The sequence below is a fragment of the Ascochyta rabiei genome, chromosome 7 (assembly GCF_004011695.2).
Source record: "Ascochyta rabiei chromosome 7, complete sequence".
NCBI classification, from domain to species: Eukaryota; Fungi; Ascomycota; class Dothideomycetes; order Pleosporales; family Didymellaceae; genus Ascochyta; species Ascochyta rabiei.
The window spans coordinates 230,772-251,041 of NC_082411.1; the positions used below are offsets into that span (position 1 = coordinate 230,772).

The 20,270-nt window shown below is 55.4% G+C and overlaps 9 protein-coding genes across 9 annotated transcripts, besides 9 other annotated features; 5 read left to right on the forward strand and 4 right to left on the reverse strand.

Annotated features, from left to right (window-relative positions):
- Window positions 1-176: 176 nt before the first annotated feature.
- Window positions 177-2,248, reverse strand: EKO05_0004653 (RNA polymerase II mediator complex subunit; the record flags this gene model as incomplete). Its single annotated transcript, XM_038939201.1, has 3 exons — window positions 177-1,414; window positions 1,465-1,898; window positions 1,953-2,248. The coding sequence occupies 3 exons, from the start codon at window positions 2,246-2,248 to the stop codon at window positions 177-179; spliced, it is 1,968 nt and encodes a 655-aa protein (XP_038799212.1).
- Window positions 2,249-2,727: 479 nt separating this feature from the next.
- EKO05_0004654 (IMP-specific 5'-nucleotidase) lies at window positions 2,728-4,415 on the forward strand (the record flags this gene model as incomplete). Its single annotated transcript, XM_038939255.1, has 8 exons — window positions 2,728-2,752; window positions 2,837-2,847; window positions 2,901-2,921; window positions 2,977-2,991; window positions 3,045-3,192; window positions 3,274-4,019; window positions 4,073-4,118; window positions 4,168-4,415. 8 exons carry the CDS (start codon window positions 2,728-2,730, stop codon window positions 4,413-4,415), a joined length of 1,260 nt encoding a protein of 419 aa, XP_038799213.1.
- A 48-nt stretch (window positions 4,416-4,463) lies between these two features.
- Window positions 4,464-4,498: a tandem repeat.
- Window positions 4,499-5,132: 634 nt separating this feature from the next.
- Window positions 5,133-5,177: a tandem repeat.
- A 3-nt stretch (window positions 5,178-5,180) lies between these two features.
- Window positions 5,181-5,885, forward strand: EKO05_0004655 (uncharacterized protein; the record flags this gene model as incomplete). The annotated part of the gene is made up of 1 exon (XM_038945634.1): window positions 5,181-5,885. The coding sequence occupies one exon, from the start codon at window positions 5,181-5,183 to the stop codon at window positions 5,883-5,885; it is 705 nt and encodes a 234-aa protein (XP_038799214.1).
- A 120-nt stretch (window positions 5,886-6,005) lies between these two features.
- Window positions 6,006-6,067: a tandem repeat.
- A 246-nt stretch (window positions 6,068-6,313) lies between these two features.
- Window positions 6,314-6,335: a tandem repeat.
- Window positions 6,336-6,616: 281 nt separating this feature from the next.
- EKO05_0004656 (kinetochore-associated Ndc80 complex subunit ndc80) lies at window positions 6,617-9,413 on the forward strand (the record flags this gene model as incomplete). Its single annotated transcript, XM_038939470.2, has 3 exons — window positions 6,617-6,661; window positions 7,091-9,099; window positions 9,158-9,413. 3 exons carry the CDS (start codon window positions 6,617-6,619, stop codon window positions 9,411-9,413), a joined length of 2,310 nt encoding a protein of 769 aa, XP_038799216.2.
- Window positions 6,705-7,071: a tandem repeat.
- Window positions 9,363-9,394: a tandem repeat.
- Window positions 9,414-9,577: 164 nt separating the features above from the next.
- Window positions 9,578-9,599: a tandem repeat.
- Window positions 9,600-9,707: 108 nt separating this feature from the next.
- Window positions 9,708-9,782: a tandem repeat.
- A 46-nt stretch (window positions 9,783-9,828) lies between these two features.
- EKO05_0004657 (uncharacterized protein) lies at window positions 9,829-11,188 on the reverse strand (the record flags this gene model as incomplete). The annotated part of the gene is made up of 3 exons (XM_038939511.1): window positions 9,829-10,478; window positions 10,526-10,826; window positions 10,925-11,188. 3 exons carry the CDS (start codon window positions 11,186-11,188, stop codon window positions 9,829-9,831), a joined length of 1,215 nt encoding a protein of 404 aa, XP_038799217.1.
- Window positions 11,189-12,147: 959 nt separating this feature from the next.
- EKO05_0004658 (uncharacterized protein) lies at window positions 12,148-13,809 on the forward strand (the record flags this gene model as incomplete). Its single annotated transcript, XM_038939491.1, has 3 exons — window positions 12,148-12,370; window positions 12,418-12,617; window positions 12,670-13,809. 3 exons carry the CDS (start codon window positions 12,148-12,150, stop codon window positions 13,807-13,809), a joined length of 1,563 nt encoding a protein of 520 aa, XP_038799218.1.
- Window positions 13,810-13,966: 157 nt separating this feature from the next.
- EKO05_0004659 (uncharacterized protein) lies at window positions 13,967-15,437 on the reverse strand (the record flags this gene model as incomplete). Its single annotated transcript, XM_038939499.1, has 2 exons — window positions 13,967-14,277; window positions 14,342-15,437. The coding sequence occupies 2 exons, from the start codon at window positions 15,435-15,437 to the stop codon at window positions 13,967-13,969; spliced, it is 1,407 nt and encodes a 468-aa protein (XP_038799219.1).
- A 1,071-nt stretch (window positions 15,438-16,508) lies between these two features.
- EKO05_0004660 (uncharacterized protein) lies at window positions 16,509-18,292 on the forward strand (the record flags this gene model as incomplete). Its single annotated transcript, XM_038939479.1, has 5 exons — window positions 16,509-16,536; window positions 16,590-16,696; window positions 16,744-17,020; window positions 17,072-17,331; window positions 17,381-18,292. The coding sequence occupies 5 exons, from the start codon at window positions 16,509-16,511 to the stop codon at window positions 18,290-18,292; spliced, it is 1,584 nt and encodes a 527-aa protein (XP_038799220.1).
- Window positions 16,797-16,835: a tandem repeat.
- A 749-nt stretch (window positions 18,293-19,041) lies between the features above and the next one.
- On the reverse strand, window positions 19,042-20,185 carry EKO05_0004661 (uncharacterized protein; the record flags this gene model as incomplete). The annotated part of the gene is made up of 4 exons (XM_038939309.2): window positions 19,042-19,096; window positions 19,157-19,928; window positions 19,977-20,019; window positions 20,072-20,185. The coding sequence occupies 4 exons, from the start codon at window positions 20,183-20,185 to the stop codon at window positions 19,042-19,044; spliced, it is 984 nt and encodes a 327-aa protein (XP_038799221.2).
- Window positions 20,186-20,270: the final 85 nt, after the last annotated feature.

A 20,270-nucleotide genomic window follows, 5' to 3' on the forward strand; every position in this document is an offset into this window, starting at 1 on the left:
TCACCTAATTTGAGTGCGGGCTTGGTTGTACACTGGCTTTGCAGAACGCAAGGATGCATGATTGATTGCACACATTCAAAGCGTGAGCAGGATAGTGAAAATGCGGGCAAAATCAACACGGCAAAACAGAATCCAGGCTGTACGTGAGGATTCAGTATAGTTACTGTGTGTACAGTTCACCCAACCCAGCTCTTGACCTGTTCTTTCAACGGCCCCTCTTCCCCCTTTCCAGGCCACGAACGTGACTCCTGTGATGAACCCTTCAAGCTGCTGTCAGCCAAGTGCAACGCCAGTATGCCATCTCTTAAATCGATCGAAACGTCTCGCTTCACCGATGCGCCCTTCTTGCTAACCTTGCCCATGATTGTCACCCTGGCCTCGTTGCCCTTGACAGCTGCCCGGTTTGCATACTCGTTCTTGAGTACTCGATGTGCTATGTATAGTGACAGGATCCAATCGATATACGATGTAATGTCTGCCGTGGACTGGAACTTGTTTTCCGTGGAGAGGCCAAGATCTGTTGTGAGAGAGGATGGCAGCGTGAGCTTGTACTCGGTACCGAAAGTTGGCGCACCAATGACGGTGCGTATCGCAATGGTCAGCTGCTCCGTTTGCGAGCCTTGGCTCCAAGGCAGAGTCAGAGTGGCTTTGCCGTTGAATGGCTTGGTGAAGATGTCCAAGAGCTGGTCGGTCGCAGAGAGGTCCTTCTTAGCCGACTTTCCTAGGCTTTCGCGGAGCTTGATCCAGGACTCCTCACGACTTGTTGTCAGCGATGTCTCGAGACCAGCGCTTCTCAGCGTACTTGAGACGGTGTCAAGGTAGGTGAACAACGCGTCCACACTTTGCAAATGGTGCAGCATTGCAAGCAACGTGCGTAAGAGTGGGGGCGACTTCTTCTCTTGTTTTCGTGCTGTCAACGGCGGTGGTAGTTGAGTCCTGCGGTAGAGACGCATGCTATGCTCGTGGGTCAACAGAAGACGCAAGGCTTCAGCCACGTTGTGAGCCAGCCAGTCGTTTGTATGCTCTTCATTATCCGAATTTCTGTCGTCTCGTGGTATGCAGTCGATGAGGAGCCGTCGGTTTGCGAAAGCGTTGTCTCCAGGCTCATCTACAGAGATGACAGAACCACGCAGTTGGACGCCATACGGCAGCAGCTGTCTTGTCTCTAGGCTCATCTCGTGATATAGCTCTTCCTCAAGCAGTGAGTCTCGTGCAAGCCGTATTGATTTCTCGACTGCCAACCCTTCTCCTGCGCTTTCCACGGGAAGCTGCGACGAGCCGGTGATGTTCCCACCCTCGCTGATTCTCACGCGTAGTGTCTTCGGCCTCAGGGAAAGGTTCGGGTCGAGAACGATACTGCCGTCCTTGGCCATGCGCAGGGGTGCGAAGCCACGAGCTTTGAAATGGTCGCTGGCTAGAGGTTTGTTAGTGCGTGTGTTTCTGACATGAAGACAGCAAACTTACCCTCCGGGAGCCCATAGCGGACGCCAAAGGGTACGTGGCGCGCGTTCTGACGGAGGCGCTGAATAGGCCAACCCTTGTCCGAGATTGACACGATTTCTTGCCAGTACTTTGTCTCTCTACGAACTTCCTTCTCCAGGCTCTTCGCCGCCTTCAGTATCTCATCTGTGGCAGCATCGAGTGCTTCCATCCTTGCAGCTTTCGAGACAAGATCCTGCCTTCTGTGCAGCTCTTCTTTTCGGTCCAACTCCTCCTGTTTGTAGTGATGCTGCTCGTGATTTTCTCTCGCAACACCCATCGATGCAAAGGGAAGCCCCTGGTTGAGACCAGCCTCACGGAAAGTATGGCTGAAGGACGTGGGTGCGCGCTTGTTGGGGTCGGCCGACAGAACGAGAGAGATGAGATCGAGTGCATTGGTGGCCGCAAACCTGGCCCAGCTTCGGATTGTCAGTAGCTGTACGTGAAGCGCAGAGTTCGAGGGTCAAGCGTACTCCAAGTGGCCAGCCATCTCCATCTGCATCTTGAATATCTCGTCCATTTTCTCTTTCCTGGACGGCACGTCCTTCTCTTCCTCCTCGTCCTCGGAGCCCTCTTCTGCGTCGTCTGGAACGTCTTTCCCGGCCTCGATGTCAGCCTGCAGCGACTTCTCCGTTATGTCGCGTAGGTGGCCGCGCTCGGTCGTGAGCTGCTCAATCTGCTGTAACAAGGCGTCCCTGCTCAGCTCATCCTTCTTGTTCGCTGGCCATGGGCGCAATGCCACGTCCTTTAGCGATTCGACTCCAGACATGGTGCGAATCGTCCAGCGACCCGTGTGCGCAGGTGCGAGGCGGTGGATCGGTACATGGACAATGGATGGACAGTGGTGGACCCTTGCGCGAAGGTCGAAGGTCGAAGGTCGAAGCTCACTTTCGGTAGCGCCCGCCGCTCGCCGTGTGTGTTTGTTATCGATAAAGCTTCACCCCGTTCCCGTCCTGTCCACCTACACATGCGCTGACATGTAGCCTCCATTGCTGCATGCACTAGGTGTCCTGCCGTGCCTCGCTTGTCTTCGTTACTCGCTGCTCATACGTGCTTTCGACTGTGGAGGCCATCTGAACTAAGTGCACCGTCGTACCAGGTTCACGTGCACCTGTCCCCTGTTCACGTCCGCTAGAGCCTAGCGGCATACTCCGACAAGCTTGTACTCACAGTCGTCTTGGACACATTGACATCTCTCCACGCTCTCTCCTCTGTCTTTAACGTCCGCTCACCAACCGCACTTGCACTATGACGACCAGATACCGCGTCGAATGTAAGTCGATGCTCGTCGCTGTCCATGTTACCTCACTCACGGTTCCAAGCTGAATCTCAGCACGCTAACGTGGCTGGCATGTAGATGCTCTCAAGGTCCGCCGTCCAGCCTCTAACATTCTGTCACTACTCTCTAACAATCAGTCAAGACTCACAGGCGAGATCAGTTGGTATGAACGTTTGCAAGCATTTTTCACAACAATTCATGCTGACCTAGTGGTATAGATTGAATGGATCAAGGTACCACTTGCCCGTTACTCCCAAGCACGGGTTCTGTACTAATCATCTTAAAGGGTCTTCTCGCGGTGCCGTTTGTTCTGCACTCGCAGCCAACTGCCGTGTTTGAGGAGAATGCTCAGACAGTCCATCAGCAAGCCAGCGTTGCCCAGCGTCGATACGCTGAGATTATGCGTGATGTAGAGGACATCATCAATGATCACAGTAAGTCTCGTAGAATCGAGAAGATGGTAGTCACTCGTTAGCAAGTTTCTCCTTATCAGGGAGGTACTGACCAGCCTGCAGTTGAACATCAGAAGATGGGAAAGCCAGATCGTTCAAAGCTCAAGCTGCTGGTACCCACCGTGGCCAATTTCTTCACACCCTTGGCACTCCACGATGCCTTTATATGGCAAGATCAACGCCGGTCAATCAGCTACAGGCGTTTTGTGCCACCATCCTTCAACGACGTGCGCCTGGTCCTAAACACAGCTCAAGTGATGAGCCTTGTCCGCAGTGGGCCTATTGAGCTTGTGACATTCGATGGAGATGTCACACTCTACGACGACGGGATGAACTTGCTGCCCGAGAATCCCATCATTCCCAAGATCTTGCATCTTATGCGCAGAGGGTCTAAGATTGGGATTGTCACGGCAGCAGGCTACACAGAAGCCAGTCGGTACTACGGACGGCTTTTCGGCTTGTTGCATGCAATTCAGGAGTCGGATCTACCGCTGGAGTCGAAGCAGGGGTTCATGATCATGGGCGGCGAGAGCAGCTTCTGCTTCAAGTTTGATGAGAACAGCCCAGACCTGCTGAGGTTCGTGTCACGCGAAGATTGGGTCCTGAAAGAGATGCTGCTGTGGTCGGATGCGGACGTTGCAGAGTTGCTTGACATTGCCGAGTCTTCGTTGAGAGACACAGTGAAGAACATGCGGATGAACGCCGAGATTGTCAGGAAAGAAAGAGCAGTAGGCATCATCCCGAAGAACGGCGATCGATTCTGCCGGGAGACGCTGGAAGAAACGGTGTTGATTGTGCAGAAAGTGCTCGTATGTCTACCAGCCAGCGTGGACGGAGAGCTGTGATGTGCTGACATGTCTAGGACATATCTGAGGTGGGACAACGACTGCCATTCTGCGCTTTTAACGGTTCGTGTACCACGTTCGCTCACCGACAAGGCACTGACATGGTGACCAGGTGGCAACGACGTGTTTGTGGATATTGGAGACAAGAGCTGGGGTGTGTTGGCGTGCCAGCGAATCTTTGGGGCGATTGAAGGAGGCAAGACGCTGCACGTTGGGGACCAGTTTCTGAGCGCCGGGGCGAACGACTTCAAGGCGCGACTGGCCTGCACGACGGCGTGGATTGCAAACCCCACCGAGACTTGCCAGCTGCTGGACGAGATTGCAGAGCTGGACGAGACGCACCAGCGCAAGACGAGATAACACCGTAGTAGCGATGGAGGGATGAGGTCGATGCAATGTGTACCATGGCATGCGTCATGCGTCATGCGTCATGCGTCATGCGTTTGACAGACTCAGCACCGTGTCCTAGGTATTAATACGCACGAGATATCCACAGAATCGAGAATACCCAACTGGGTGGACGGAGACCCTGCGCCGTGTTTGTGGTTTGTGGAGTTTGGCGAAGGCAAGCCCGCCGCTTCCGCATTTGGCAGATGCTTGTGCTCGTGCCTGCAGCCCAAGTGGCAAGCCCTCTTTCACCATTGTGGCACACGTAGCTCGCACACGTAGCTCGCACACTCGCCATTGCGCTCTGTTGCTTCCGCCGCTGTGTTCAGTCACTCAGGAGTCAGTGCCCATTGCGGATTGTCTTTCCACGGCCGCGCAACCCACCGCGCTCGCGTAGCCGGCGCTGCTGTTGGCCGAAGCCTCGCTGCCTCGTGTCGCGCAAACCACGGTTCTCTGCACCGTCGCATGAACCCTGTCAAGCTCCTTCGCCCCGGCCCTCTCTGCGCTCACGCCCGCCTGCGACCCTGCAACGCTCGTTGACCTCTCCCTGCCCTCTGCCTGCCCTCTGCCTGCCCCCTCCCTGCCCCCTCCCTGCCCTCTCCCTGCCGCTCTTCCTGCCGCTCTTCCTGCCGCTCTCTTCACGCCGTTGCTTCGACCCAGACGCAGTTCAATCGCGCTGCCCGGACAGAAGCCCGCCGCCAGCCGCCCGCTGCCCGCTGCCTGCTGCCCGCCACCGCGATGCCGTCCAGGTTCAAGCCATTGACGCTTTCGCCCATCAACTTCTCGCTCACAGAGGGCACCTCGATTCCCGCGCCGCTCGACTCGCCGCCCGAGACACCGCGTCCGCCTACGCCAGGCCAAGGCCCGCTCTCGTCCCACCCCACGCCCAAGTCGCACATCTTCCCACAACACCGCGTTGGCTCGTCCAACGGCAAGTCGCCTGAGGACTCGGCAGCCCCCGAGCCTCCTGTGACGCGCGACCGGTCGATCGAGGCGGCCGACGGGGGCCTGTCGCCCACAAGTCCCGAGTCGCAACAGAGGCGGCCCTCTTCTGTACGCCAGTTCCTGGGCCTTCGCACACTGTCGTCCCGGGACAGCTTGCAGCAGGACGAGAGGCCAGGCTCGCCAGCCACCATCAGCAGCCAGCCCAGTCTCACGAGGAAGAAGAGCAGCAGTTGGTTCGGCAGCAAGAGGAAGAGCTCGTACTTTGGAAGCGTGCCAGAAGGACGTGAGAGTACTGCCACGGTGCCGCTTTCCAGGACAGCCACCAACGGCACAATGCCGATGCGTACCCCTGCGCCTGTCTCGAAAGTCCCCACGGCACAAACACCGCCCAAGAAGCAGGAGCCCCCGCCTCCAGCCCTGCCCCAGCTCAACTCGTTTGGCGTGAACGAGAAGACACTGAGTTTCGACGCGGACGACATGTTTAAGAACATTAGATGAAACATGACATACAGCCGTGCTACGAGCACAAGGCAGCACCAAGACGGTTCGCGGTGCTCCCTCTGGGGGTGGGGGGTTAATGACATTTGTCGTTTCTGGACATGACTTTGGCGTTTTTAAGATTGATTGATGGATTGTGGATATGATGGTCTATATTCTTGCTTGTTGCTTGTTGCTTGTTGCATATGCACACGATACCCTGAGTCGACGCAAGATAGCAGAAGGGTTAGCGGTTGGCGGTTGGCGGTTGGCACGGTTTGAGGTATTCTCTTGGAATCAGATGGCAGCACGTATGGGTGCTTTTGGCTTGCATGGTGTCTGTTTGAGCGTTTCCATTGCCGCTTGTACCTTTGGGCGACAGCTGTTGCGGTTCCTGTCTGCAAATAGCATTCTTCACTTGGATGCAGCGCTGGTTGCGAGATGCAGCATCACTCTCTCACTCTCTCACTCTGCACAAGTGCACACTGCCTTTTCTTGCAATTGCACGGCACGTGGCAGGCATGCGGCGACAGCGTGGGGCGCCTCGGGCCAATCGAGTGGCAACAACGCAACCACGCAACCACGCTAGGGCGGATCCCTGCCCACAACAACAAACACAGGTCAACACGACGCCCGCCGCAGCCCTACGACACGACCACTGCCGCACAGAGTCGAGTTGCACACTCTTGGATCTGCGACCTGAGCAGCTCGCATCGCACCTGCAGCCTCATTGCGACGCTCTCGATTCTACCATGGCCCACGACCAAGGCATGTTCTCGGTCCAACGACCGCGCCAGGTGCGTTTGTGTGTTGGTTGTGTTTGGGCCGCAAAGCCACCGTCTCTTCCTCTTCCTCTTCCTCTTCCTCTTCCTCTTCCTCTTCCTCTTCCTCTTCCTCTTCCTCTTCCTCTTCCTCTTCCTCTTCCTCTTCCTCTTCCTCTTCCTCTTCCTCTTCCTCTTCCTCTTCCTCTTCCTCTTCCTCTTCCTCTTCCTCTTCCTCTTCCTCTTCCTCTTCCTCTTCCTCTTCCTCTTCCTCTTCCTCTTCCTCTTCCTCTTCCTCTTCCTCTTCCTCTTCCTCTTCCTCTTCCTCTTCCTCTTCCTCTTCCTCTTCCTCTTCCTCTTCCTCTTCCTCTTCCTCTTCCTCTTCCTCTTCCTCTTCCTCTTCCTCTTCCTCTTCCTCTTCCTCTTCCTCTCCCTCTTCTTCTTCCCTGCTGACACACCGCGCAGACACTAGGACCCATGAACAACAACATCTCCTCGGCGATTCCCATGCCCTCGTCAGCAATGAAGCGCTCGAGCTCGGTGCACCAGATGCAGCAAGGCTCGCAGTTCGGTGGAAACAACCATGCGCGCTCACAGTCGGGAGGGCGCATGTCGCTCGCTCCAGGCCGCCCAAGCCAGCCGCTCTTTGCGCGCTCGTCTTCTGGCACGAACCTCGCCGAGGGCTTCCCCTCGGTGCAGCGCAACTCCATGGGCAACTTTGGCGGGGCAAGTAGTGGGAGGAAGAGCTTTGCGCCCGGCGCGTCCCTCTTCCAGACCCCGGCGCCGCCAGCGGGACCCAACTTCGAGCAAAGCGCACAGCGGCGAAGCAGCGTCTTCAAGTCGCGCTCCTCGCACGGGAGCGGGCAGCCGGGCATGAAGCAGTCGTTCTTCCAGCAGGCTCCCATGCCTGCCGCGCCCCCCGCAGACCCGCGACGGCTGAAAGACTCGGCCACGCGACAGCAAATGGCAAACGAACTCCTCGAGTTCCTCACACACAACAACTTCGAGATGGAGCAGAAGCACACACTATCGGCCAAGGCCATGACATCGCCCACGCAGAAGGACTTCAACAACATGTTCATGTGGCTCTACAACCGCATCGACCCGAGCTACAGATTCCAGAAATCAATCGATCAGGAGATCCCCGTGCTGCTCAAGCAGTTGCGCTACCCCTTTGAGAAATCCATCATGAAGTCGCAGATTGCGGCTGTTGGTGGAAACAACTGGCCAACTTTCCTGGGCCTGCTCCACTGGATGATGCAGCTTGTCGTTTTGTGCCAGAGGTACGAATCTGGAAACTACGATGAGGCCTGCTTTGAGGCCGGCTACGATGTCTCAGGCGACCGCATCATCTTCGACTTCCTCACAGACGCGTATAGCACATGGTTGGCAGCAGACGACGAGGATGACGACGAGGAGGCTCAAGATCGACACATGCAGCCTCACATCGAGAACATGGCGGCCAAGTTTGAAGCCGCAAACTCGCAACACCACGACCAGGTCAAGATGCTCGAAGCTGAGCACAAATTGCTTCAAGACCAGATTGATGAACTCAGCAAGGCAGGCCCCAGGATCGCAAAGTACGAGGAACAAAACAAGGTCCTCCAGGAAGACCGCGTAAAGTTCGAGAACTACAACGCAAACATGGAGCTCAAAGTCAAGAAGTACACCGACCGCTGCGAGTTTTACGAGAAGAATATCGAGGAGCTAGAGGCCGAGCTCGAAGCTGCCGAGAAGGAGCAGGCAGAACTTCAAGCCATCATCGATGGCCGCGGAATGACCATCAACGACATCGACCGCATGGCCGCCGAGAAGGACCGCCTCGACAATGCCCTCCAGAGCACATCCAACCGCCTTGAGGATTCCAAGAAGAAGGTTGCCGACAAAGAGCTGGCCGCGTCGAAGAAGTTGGACGAGCTCGAGCAGACGATCGAGCGTTACAACAACCTAGGCTACCAAATCGGTGTCATCCCATCCACTGCTGTCAACGCAAAGGGCCAGGATTACGAGCTCATCCTCACCGTAACGGACGGGCCTAACTTCTCCGGCAGCCAGATGGGAAGCAGTTCCCAGGAGCCGTCGGACCGCTTGCTGCAAGACGCCAGCACTGGCTACTCGCCCGCACACCTGCTGAATCTCGATCTCAAGGGCAGCGTAAAGTCCAACATACTGACTCTCCGCAAAGAGATCGCCGAGCGACGCAACGCCGCGCTCGAAGCAGACATGAACAACCACGACCTCCTCGACAAGATCAAAGAAGCCATGGACGACAAGGTCGCCGAAGTCGAAGCCCTAGGCCACCGCGTCGCACAGGCAGAAGAAGAGCTGGAGAAGCTGCGCGAAATCACCAACACGCAGAAGAGCCAGAGCGACGCGCAGATTGAGCGCATGGAGAAGGAACTCGGCCGCATGAGGAGCGGACTCGGCGAGAGCGTGCAACTGATGGTGCAGCGAGAAATGGCCGTAAACATCGAGTACGTACCCTCCACACATTTTCCTCACTCAGTAACACCCAACTAACCCACCCCGCAGATACGAACAACTCCAACTCCGCGCCAACTCGCTGCGCGAAGAACTCCACACGGAAATAGAGCGCATGCTCGACGATATCGTCCGCTTCAAACTCCACGTTCAGCGCAGCCTCGAGGAGTACGAGCAGTTCATCGCCGACGAGGTCGAGCGCAGCTGCGAGGAGCAGGACCTCCTGGCCCGCGCTGAGGAGCACACGGAGGTGCTCGATGGGGGTGCGGATGAGGATGTGGATGAGGAGATGGGCGGCGTTGAGTAGCTTGCGCATTTTGTGCGTGACAGGAGACTATTGACGATGTCATGATGGCGGCGTTTGGGCGGGGGTTCTTGAGCTTTTAGGGCGGAGTTTGTGGGTGTTTGGTGCTCTTGCTGCTATTACCCATGGTAAATCATCTTGTCACTGGATGGAGTTGCTGGAGTTGAAAGGAAGGAAGGAAGGAAGGAATGGTGGCGAGGGGAGTTTGTTGTATGGCTCGAGTCGACTCGACTCGACTTGGATTCCTAGATACCTACCTTTTACTTTGTTGCGTTTGAATCATCGCACCGCATCACCACATCCACATCTATATGCACGTCTACATCTATATGCACGTCTACATGTACACTTCCGCCTCCATCCACACCTCCACCGCACGGCACCACTCTCAGGATCGTGATCCGCCGTGTCCACCGCATCAAACCATAGGCTTCCGCGCGCTAAACTGCACCACCTCAAAATACGCATGGACTCTCCTCTCCTTCAGACCACTCCGAAACTTGGCAATGAAAACCTGGGCCTCGTCCACACTCCAGCCCATGACTTTGGTCAGCAGAAACAACCCCCAGCCCTCAGCGCCCTGCGTGCAGTGGAGGAAGTTCCAGCGGCCCAGCTCCTTCATGCGCGGGTCAGCCGGCCAGCCATTCACGGGGACCTTGTACACGTTTTCGAGGACGTCGACGAAGCCGGCGTGCTTTGCGTACGTGGAGAGGTTCCAGACCTCGTAGAAGGATTTGCCGAAGCGCGTCGAGGCTTCGTGGAACACGTCGGACCACTGCGAGAGCACGTGGTCTGGCGCTAGCGTGCCGTCGTCGGACTTGAATTGGATGCTCATCTCCACGTCGTGCAGGTACCCGCCGGGCTGCAGGTGGGCAAAGGCCTGGGCGTACAGTGCGGGCCAGCTGGCGATGGAGCCGTAGAGGGAGCGGATGTTGATCAGGTCGAAGTGGTTCTCGGGAAATGTCCAGGGGGAGGTTACGTCGTCGATTTCGAATTTGCAGTTGGGGGGCGTGAAGGAGGGTTGGATGGGGGAGAGGTCTACGCCGATGATGTCGGCGCCGGGGTGTTCTGGGGTTGTCAGTCGAGGGTTGTTGCTTCCAAGGTGTTTTACGTACCGTCGGCCATGTCCATGCACCAGATCCCGGTGCCGCATCCGAGGTCTAGGATTCTTTGCGGGTTCGCAATGGGCGCCAGGTGGAGCTTGTTGTCTAACAAGATCAGGAACATGTGGTGGGCAATGTCGAGTTGATCGTTTTGGATCTCGTCATTTGGTCCCCAGTACTCCCCCTCTCGGAACTTGTGGTATCGTCGACCATTCTCATAACGATGTTTCCAGATGGCTGACGGAATGGACGTGGTGTCGCTCAAGTGGTCTGAATCGCCATACGCCGAGTCTGACTCGTCAAAATCGCTCTCCTGGTGGAAAGAGTCAGTAAAAGGGGAGATCACGAGGTTGTGCTGGTGCAATACATCGAACGCAAAAGCTTTTGTCGATATAATGCAAAAACACTTACAGGCTGAATGGGAGGTTGGATCGGAGCAGGGTCGTGCTCCGTCGCTGCAGATGGACCCGCAGTGGTTGCAGGTACTGATGCTAGTTCCGCGGAGCCTTGCTCTTCTTGACTTGCAGGCGCTGCACCTGCAGAGGACGTTGATGCTTCTCCATCCACTGCTTCCACTGGTGCCGCCTCTTGCGGCAGAGATGGTGTCTCTTCCACATTCGCTGAGGATGTGGGCGCGGCTGCGGCCTTGCCGTTGTCCGGCTGTGATGTTGCCATCGTCGATGGAGCCCTACCTTTTTCGTCCAGGAACGACTGCGCCGCACTCTTGCAGATTCGGCTCGGGATGCAACAGGGCTGGGTAAGCGAATGGATCGAATGCCAAAGACAACCTCAAACGGTTCTCTTATGTCGACTGAATAGCAAGCGAGGAGGGAATGAATCCGGTAGACGGTTCGCGCGCTTCTCCGGCGTTGACTTGTACTCCGGGATACGGCAGGAAGAAGGAACTACACCGACCTGTCTGCTGCTGGCTCTGCAACCAGGAGAACGACGACTATGTGCCGCGGAAGGATTTCAATGTCTGAACTCGTCAAAGGACGTGCGCCGGGAAGAAACGTGGTTGCAGGCCTCCCTCCTTGTCGCTGCTGCAGGCCATGCCGCTTCGAGGAAGACGGGCAGGCAGTGCCATGGGCGTCGTAGGTCTGGCCGCATTTAGTTTCGTGCTCATGCAGGATAGGTTCCAGTGACGGTGTGGTGTGTAGGTCGATGTGGGTGTGCGCTGGCGTTAGTCATACCTATATTTCATTGAGCCGTTGTCCAGGGATCAGTCTATCCCGGCCCGATGCTTATTCTCTCGCGTGCTTCGCTCCCGAGAATGATCCCAGCTCGGCGAGTCTTCACAGGTGCGATATGGCAGGCCATCCTGCGCGCACTTCCCGAGTGGAGCGGTTGGAGTTGCATCTGGACAAAGCATTGGTCGACTGCTTCCGGAGCCAGTTCCGCAAAGCTTCACTCGATGTCCTCTTCATCTGCACGGCCGCGTTCAATCACACGGCACGGCTATGCAGACACACCCTAGCCAGCAGTTCGCTTGTGATGGCCATGGACGGCACGCGTTTTAGGGCTGCAAAGCGCACACCTCCAGTATCCGCCAAACAGCGACTCTCTCTTGTTCATTCTCAGTCTCGAGAGTTCGAGGCACAGCGGTTGACTTTCTCGCGTCACCTGATCACCCGATGGATACCAGTGTGCTGGGCGCCCTGCTGGGATCGGTCTCACGTCTGTACCTAGTCTTTCTGGTTGCCGTGGCTTACCTGGCCATCGCTCGACTTCGGCAGTACTACCGCCTCAGCCACTTCAAAGGTCCGACTACCGCAGGCATCTCATGGTGGTGGCATTCGAAAGCTGTGTTGAGTGGGCAAGCGCAGCGTTACTACGGTGACGTAACAGAGCGATATGGTGAGCACGAGAACTGGCGACGTGAGAGATGGACGCTAACCTCAAAGGCCCCATTGCAAGAGTGTCGCCTGAGCACTTGATAACGAGCGACCCTGATCTATGGGCGCATATCAACGGCGTCCGGTCGCCGTACCGAAGAGCGCCGTGGTACTACCATGCCGCACGTTTTGAACCTGGCAAGGACAATGTCTTCACCGAGTGCGACAATGAACGCCACGATGCTAGAAGAAAGAAGATGCACGCCGGTGTCGGTATCCTTCCCAAGACAATGTAAACAAGCGTTTGCTAACGTCCAGCAGTATTCCGGAAAAGAGAATCCAACACTGGAGCCATCAATCGACAGCCATGTGCAAGAGTTGGTACAACTCGTGCGGACCTATGCTGCCCAGCCTGCATCGACAAAGCCATCCAAAGCAATGGATCTTGCCCAGAAGATTCCCTTTTTCACTCTCGATGTCATCAGTCACATTGGATTGGGAACCCCTTTCGGCAACCTCAAGGCCAACGAAGATGTAAACGACTATCTCAAATCCTCCGAAGAAGGCTTAAAAATTGGCAACACGGCCTTCGCCATGGGTCTAGCCTGGATGCGTGAAACCCCCGTCATTGGGCCTGCGATCAGTCCTTCGGAGAAGGACCTCACAGGCTACGGTCGCATGATGGCAGAAGCACGCAAGATAGTCGATGCCCGAAAGTCCAAGTCGATAGAAGGCAAATCCGACATGCTCGCCTCATTCATCCGCAATGGTGTAGCCGGCGACGATCTTTTCCAAGAAGCCTTCGAGCAGATCCTCGCAGGCTCCGACACCACTGCAGCCGCCATCCGAATCATACTGCTCTACATCACGACGCACCCACGCGTGTACGCCAAACTGCAAGCCGAGATCGACGACGCAGTGAAATCTGGCCTCGCTCCCGCAGCCCCAGACATCATCCCCGACACTGCAGCCCGCAAGCTCCCTTACCTCGCCGCCGTCGTGCGGGAGGGCATGCGCGTCCACCCACCCGTCGTGAACCTCTTCTCCCGCATCACCCCGGCCGGCGGCGACGCCGTCACCGTGCAGGGCAAAGAGTACTTCATCCCCGGCGGCACCATGGTCGGCTACTCAGCGTGGAGCATGCACCGCAACAACACATCACTCTACGGCGACGACGCAGCCGTCTTCCGACCCGAGCGCTGGTTCGTCGACGAGTCGAACCCTGCCGACAAGGCTAGGCTGAGGGACATGGTCAAGACCAACGACATGATCTTCGGCTACGGCAGGTGGGTGTGCCTGGGCAGGAACATCGCGCTGATTGAAGTGCACAAGTGTGTGTTTGAGCTGCTGAGGCACTTTGACCTCGCGCTGTCGAATCCGACGGAGCCGTGGAAGACGCATAATAGTCTGGGGCTGTGGGAGATCAAGGATATGTGGGTCGATGTTACGGCGCGGTCGTGAGGCAGTGTTACAAGTATCAGTATTTCGGAAAATGCATTTGCCCATGCGTGTCACGGAAACGCGATTCATTACCAACTCGTCATCTTGGTCACGGGACAAAACAGGGTATACGCAAGGGAATATCAATCTACACCACACCACACCTTTCCGCTACATCTCACCTCCTCTCCGGCGCCGTGCCAGGATCAGGCAGCTGCGTGACATCCGGTAAGTCGTGCACCGTAGCCTTTTCCTTGTCGTCCTTGATAATCAGAGGCTCGGTGGCTTCGCCTTCGACCCTTGGGACGGGCTCGGAAGTCGCCTTGGTCTTCTGTCGCTTCTTGTCGCCGAAGACAGAGTCGTCGTCGCTGGCGACGGCCGATGAGGTGCCCGAGGCTTCGGCCGACGCGGTGTCGGCGGCCAGACGCTCCTTCTCGAGACGCGTCTCGCGGCCGCGCTTGTGGCAGTACCAGAAGACGAAGAGGAGGACTGTGGGTTGCCGAGTTAGTGGATGCTCATGTAGTAAGTGTGGAGAGGTGGATGGCAGACTCACTCATCACGGCCAGACTCATGATCAGATTGGTGCCTGTGGCCAGAGCTGGGAACCTGAATTTCAGGAAGTTGAGGATACTGCGGAGCGCTGTAGCTACCGCGCCTTGAGCAGACACGAGCTGCTTGAGGCTGGGGATCTTGGGTACGCCTGGTAGTCTGCTCTTCTTGCTCTTGCTACCCGCCCCGCCAGCACGCTGTTTTGCGTCAAAGCCAGGCTTCTCTGCACTCGCAGCCAGCAGTTCCGGACCAAGGCCTGCTGTGAGCTTTGCTGGCAGCGTCTTGACGAAGTTCTGTAAGAAAGGCGGTAGACTACCGTACATCTTCTTCAGCTGTCCATCGTAGTCTGTGAAAAGCTTTTCAAGATCGTTGTACGCAGTTGGTGCGCCATTTACAATGTCTTTGAGCACGAGGGTGAATTTTTGGAGGAGTTCTTCGGATTCCTTGCTGAAGGAGAAAACGCGGTTGTTCACGGCGGAAAGGTTCAGTTCCTCCAAGATCTTCGTCAGGTCCTGAGTTTCCTTCTCGGCTTCGGTTTGCTCAGCCGCTTTGGAAGCTGCGGCAGCAGCCAAGAGGTTGTCCGCGAGTTCGTTACGCTCCGCTTCGGTGACCTTGGCTTTGCCCTTCTTGTCCTTTGGCGATGCATCCTTCTCTTTGTCGCCCTTGTCGCCCTTCTTGCCGAATTTGGGGAGCGCAAAGTATGATGCAAAAGCCTTCTTCTCAGGTGGGCTGTTGGGAAGTGCAATCTTGTCCGCACCATCCATCAACGCTTGCTGTGCGTCCTTGCCGACCTTCTGCTGCCCATTCTCATCAACCACAACGGCTGTGCGACCGGGGAGCGGCGGCGGGGTGCCTTCTGGTTCTTGTGCAATTGCGGCAAGTCGTTCGAGGAACTTCTCGTCTTCTTCGTCCAAGACAGGCTCTGCGCCAGTCTCATCTGCTGGCTCACTGATCGCTGGTGCCGGCGGTGGTGAAGGGACAGGTCCTGTACGTTTAGACGCTTCTTCGGTCTTGGGCGCATTATGAACGACTGTCTCTCTGAATTTGGCTGGGTCGGTCTGCTTAGACTTGGGGCGCAGTTTCTGCAGATACGAAGCCATATTGTGTGTGGTGGTAATGTCTCAGGACTGTTTGCGGGGTATGCGTGCGACTCAAGTCCAGGTTGGGGGTGATTTCAGGATTCTAGCAGGACTGACGTCTGATAAAGACTATTGACAGCGGCTCAGCCACCCTGAAGGCGATCTTCTTGCCGGGCGATCGTAATGCGGCAAGCACATCGTTGTGGCCCTGTTGTGAGTCTGGTCGCATCTAAGAGCCCGTACGTCATCGGCAGGGGTCGTTTAGCGCGCATGTGAAGTCATATCCAACGCCACTCCACCATACCGTTTCGTCTTTGAGAACAATTCACCTGTAGAGTTTTTGAGTACCACTCGAACATACAGATACAGTGTTTTATCTATCTGTTTTTTTCGGCACGGGCGCGTGCTCTATTCCGTCAATCCTGAGCGCTCCTCGATTGCAACGTCGCATGCATCTCGCTCCTCATTCGCTGGAATACACAAATAACACCCTTGCTCTTCCATCAACTCAATCTCGCAACTTGGTGTTTTGGGTTAGTGCTCATGCTACCATGGCCACGGCGTGAGCAACCAAGCTACATAGTGATCTCCTTCTTCAGCAAGCTCGAGCTTGTGCACAATCAAGTGCTCAGAAGATAAGCCGAGCGAGGTGTTTTTGCACCGTAACGTGGCTCAAATGACTAGGAAGGCACACCTATTGGACTTTATCTTTTGAGCTCCTTACTTCCATGATTCAAATAGACTAGCTGCGACAACTGAGACGTTGCTGATTCCCTGTTGTGGAAACTGATCGTAATGGAGCATCAAATTGACTTTTTTTCTGTTGGCACATCCTCTTGAAACATTCGTATGGCCGTTGCAAACAGGCTTGAAGCTGACAGTCTGGGATTGAAGAAGTCACGGTTTGTCTATCACCTGTGACGCTGGCGAGTACAGAACTCTCTCACCTGCCCTTTCCGCAACCGTTGACACACCGAGGAGCACTTCACGTGGCTGGTCCATCATCTTGTAAACTCAGAAACTGCCCTCCAATCCAATTTATACTTTCTACACGATACAAGGAATCCTGAATTCGCGCATTTCGCCAATGACATGGCGGACTCAACCGTCAGCTTCGACAGTAAGACTTCTGGTGTTGACATCTGCAATCCATGCCACTGACATATAGCACAGACGCCGAGCCTATGGACAACATGAGTTTGGAGGATGCGATGGAGATGGCTTCGAATGATGATCAAGACGACTACATAGAAGCTACCACTCTGGTGGAGGCGCACAACGTGAGTGGTACTTGAACACTCCAAACGTGTTCACTGACAGAACTCAGAGTCAGGACGAGGAGTTCAAGCTTGATAGCTACAATAGCCTCAGTCTTGAGCTTGACGATGACGACGACGATGATACTGGCGACTACGAAGATAGCCCTTTCGGCAAGAAACGCAAGCGCGTTGGCACTGGTGCCTCCAAGACCGATATGAATCACTCCCAGCAGACCAACGCGCGCATCAAGGCGGAGGGTGGCGAGACTTTCATCTTGGACGAGTCGACGAGTCACATGGCCCAACAGCAGCAGAACGATCGCGTGATCGGCACCTTTGGTCGCCGTAAGTGTAATGTACGTCTCTTTATGGTTGCAGCACTCAAATCTCGTCTAGGCAGCCGTCAGAAGGGGGAAAGTCTACCTGCGTACCACAAGAAAGTGTCAGCTCAACTCGACTCTGACGATGAGCTCATACTTCAAATGCGCGAGAAAGGCTATAGTGACCGCCAAATTGCCGACAAGTTGGCTAAGGATGGTCGTGTTCGCTACGACCAAAAGTCTATCTCCACACGAATCATGCGCATTCGACTTGCTCAGGCGGAGAATTTCGACTTTCTTCTCCGGGAAGGATACAGAGAGTGGGAGTTCGACGATGTGAGTCGTTCATACCTTTCGCCCAACTTCGCACACTAACCAGCCCCAGGACCAACGCCTTGTTCAGGCCTACGCTCTTGCCGACATCGAGATTAGCTACGAGATCGAGCGTGTTCGCGCCTGGCGCTTCCGCAAGGTTTCAGAGTACATGCGTCGCCTCGACAAGGAGTCGCTTTTCTCTGCGAATGCATGTCGCATTCGCTACGGCGAGCTTATTCAAGGCACAGCACGCATTCCCTGTGACGTGGACGATGATCCAGACACTCGACGAGAAGAACTCAGAATCTTCCGCCTATCTCGCGAAGTGGCCCGCGAGAAAGAAACGGCCGAAAATGAGACAAAAGAAGCCATGGAGAAGCGTGTCAAGGACGCAACCAAGGTCAAGAACGCTCAAAAGGCAGAGGAGATAGCCAACAAACGTGCTGCAAAGGAGGCGGACAAAGCCCAGCGTGCCATGCAACGAGCTGCTCAAGCACAGCTTCGCATGCATAAGGCAGCAGAGAATCAGAAAGCGAAGACAGAGAGGAATGCGCAGATCAAGAAGGCCGCCTCCGTTCCCAAGAAGCGTGGTATTCATAATAAGGCAAAGCCCGACGTGGCAGCCGAAGCTTCCAATCAGCCATCGACAAAGACCAAGGAGGAGACCGAGCCTGTCGACCCTCGTTCCTACCTCAACATGACAGACCTCACCAAGCTTTGCGCCAACCATGGCCTCTCTACCGACAAGACGAAGAAGGAGCTCGTTGCTTCCCTGGTCGATGCTGACATGGAGTGGACCCACGATCAGCTTCGCAAGATGTGCAAGGCCAAGGGTCTCAATGCCGGGGGCAGTAAGGCGGTTATGCGGTACCAGCTGGCTCTGAAGGCAGCGCAGACGTGTCCTAGCTTCAAAGCGGGTATGAAGGCGGCTGATGACGGGGACGAAAAGGGCGGTGATGAGATGATGGTGGGCACTGAGTAGGTGCATGGATTGCGTTAGGGCGGTGGTGGAATGAAAGCCGTGTAATCGGTCTAATGGCTTTAAAAGGACCTACTCTTCAGAACGGCCTCACGGTGTAGTTTCAACAGGGGATTTGCAGATCTGAAGGTTTGATGTATAGCAGATATATTTACGAGGTAGTCCCATCACAAATCAGCAAAATGTTGGAGCCAATCAATCCGTATCATGCTTCCACGTTTGTCTCACACTTGAATCACCGTCGTCAGAACAATAACCCTCCGTGCCATTACAATACGTCCAAACGCCATTGATTACTGTGAGCCGATACACACACATGCACTACCTTATCTCTAGGACTCATACAATCTAAAATCAGCGCATTTCATCAAAGACGCCAGGTATCCAATCCACAATATTCGCCCCTTGCAGATCAACACCAGAATGTACGAGTGAGCGACTCCACGGTGGTGTCTGACGCGCCGGGTTCGGCGCAGCGTCAAAGACGTGACGCAAGAGTCTCGAGAAAAACGAGAAGTAGGAGACTGGGCTAGAACAACAGCGTTTTGACATTCGTTGCAAGATGTGTGCAAGAATTGCGTTATGGTTGTGATGATAGCCGAAATTCACAAGAATCAATGCCGATATAAATCTAGTCTTTTCCTTTCCCTTTTCGTGCGCCTGCGTCACGATTAGCCATTGGCAGTTTGCCTGAGAGGTACGTGGTAAGCAGCAGGTTTTTCCACAGGGAGGCGGATGGCGCAGAGTAGAGGCTACTGCTTGATTCGCGTACCTGCTATGTCTTCTTGGGCGTCCTTGACAAGGAAGCTGTTGGACGTTAGCATCGTGCTGTTTACACTGATTCTGTTTTTCCTGGAGTGGGCTTACTTGTACCACAGTATTGTGGGCATCACGGTCCCGAGATGCCACAAGCTGTGCGCATCGATCATGCCCTTCCAGGGAGCGAAGTCCATTAGCTCCAGACTCATTGCTGAGATGATCCATGCTACGCAGATACCGGGCAGCACCGCCCATGTCCTCCCAATCCTCTTGTACTGCACGTAACTGAACCCGCTCCAAAGTACGTTTGCCAGCGTGCCCACTACGACGTTCGCAGCCATGTTGTACGTGTAGTCCCAGCTCCACAGCGAGAGGTATGCGACGTGCATGACATAGAGGAGTATGCACAGCGCTGTCCACAGCCTCAACACGCTTTGTTTCCTTGGATCATTGCGGTCGAGCCGGAACACCCTGATTGGAGCATAGTACAACCCATACAGCACGTTCGCGCCTGCCGCCCAGTAGTCCAGCTTCTCTGTGATGTTGAAGTCCCTGATGTGGAAGATCATGCTGAACGTCCAGCTCGCCAGACCTACGTACCCAAACCACAGGTAGTACTTTCGCAGGGAGTAGGAAGCAGGGATCTTTTCGCGAAGCTGTGCCATGCCCCAGTTGTGAGCAAGATAGTTGAACAGCGAAAAGATGACGCTGAAGGGCTCCTGCATGCCCATGAAGCGGTAGAATGGCCATTTGCCATGAAACTGGTATACAGGTTGCATATAAGGCGGATCGCGGGCAAGGCGCTTTGTGGTTACGACGTGTTGGCAAGTGTAGTCGCATTCGGCGGGACAGTCCCAGAACAGGACGCGGCGGTGGAAGGCTGGTGGGTGTTAGACCGTGTTGATGAGCGAGTAGAGAGGCACCATACGTATGGGCGTTGGGTTGTCGCCACAATTGGCTTCCTTGCAGACCTGAAGTTGCTGTTAGTACTTTGACGAAAGCTGTCTTGATATTGCTACAAACCTCTAGACAGTGCTTAAAGTCCGGCAGCCTGTCACCCAAAGAAGCCTGCGCTGCTCCGACCAACAGTAAGAGAACAGCAATTGACTGCCATGCTGAGTTTGTGCGTACCCTCATGGCTGGGGCATAGAGGCTGTGTCCATGAAATGCGGTGTTCATGGAAAGCGGTGTTTGGGAAGCAGTCGCGTGTTGACATTCAACG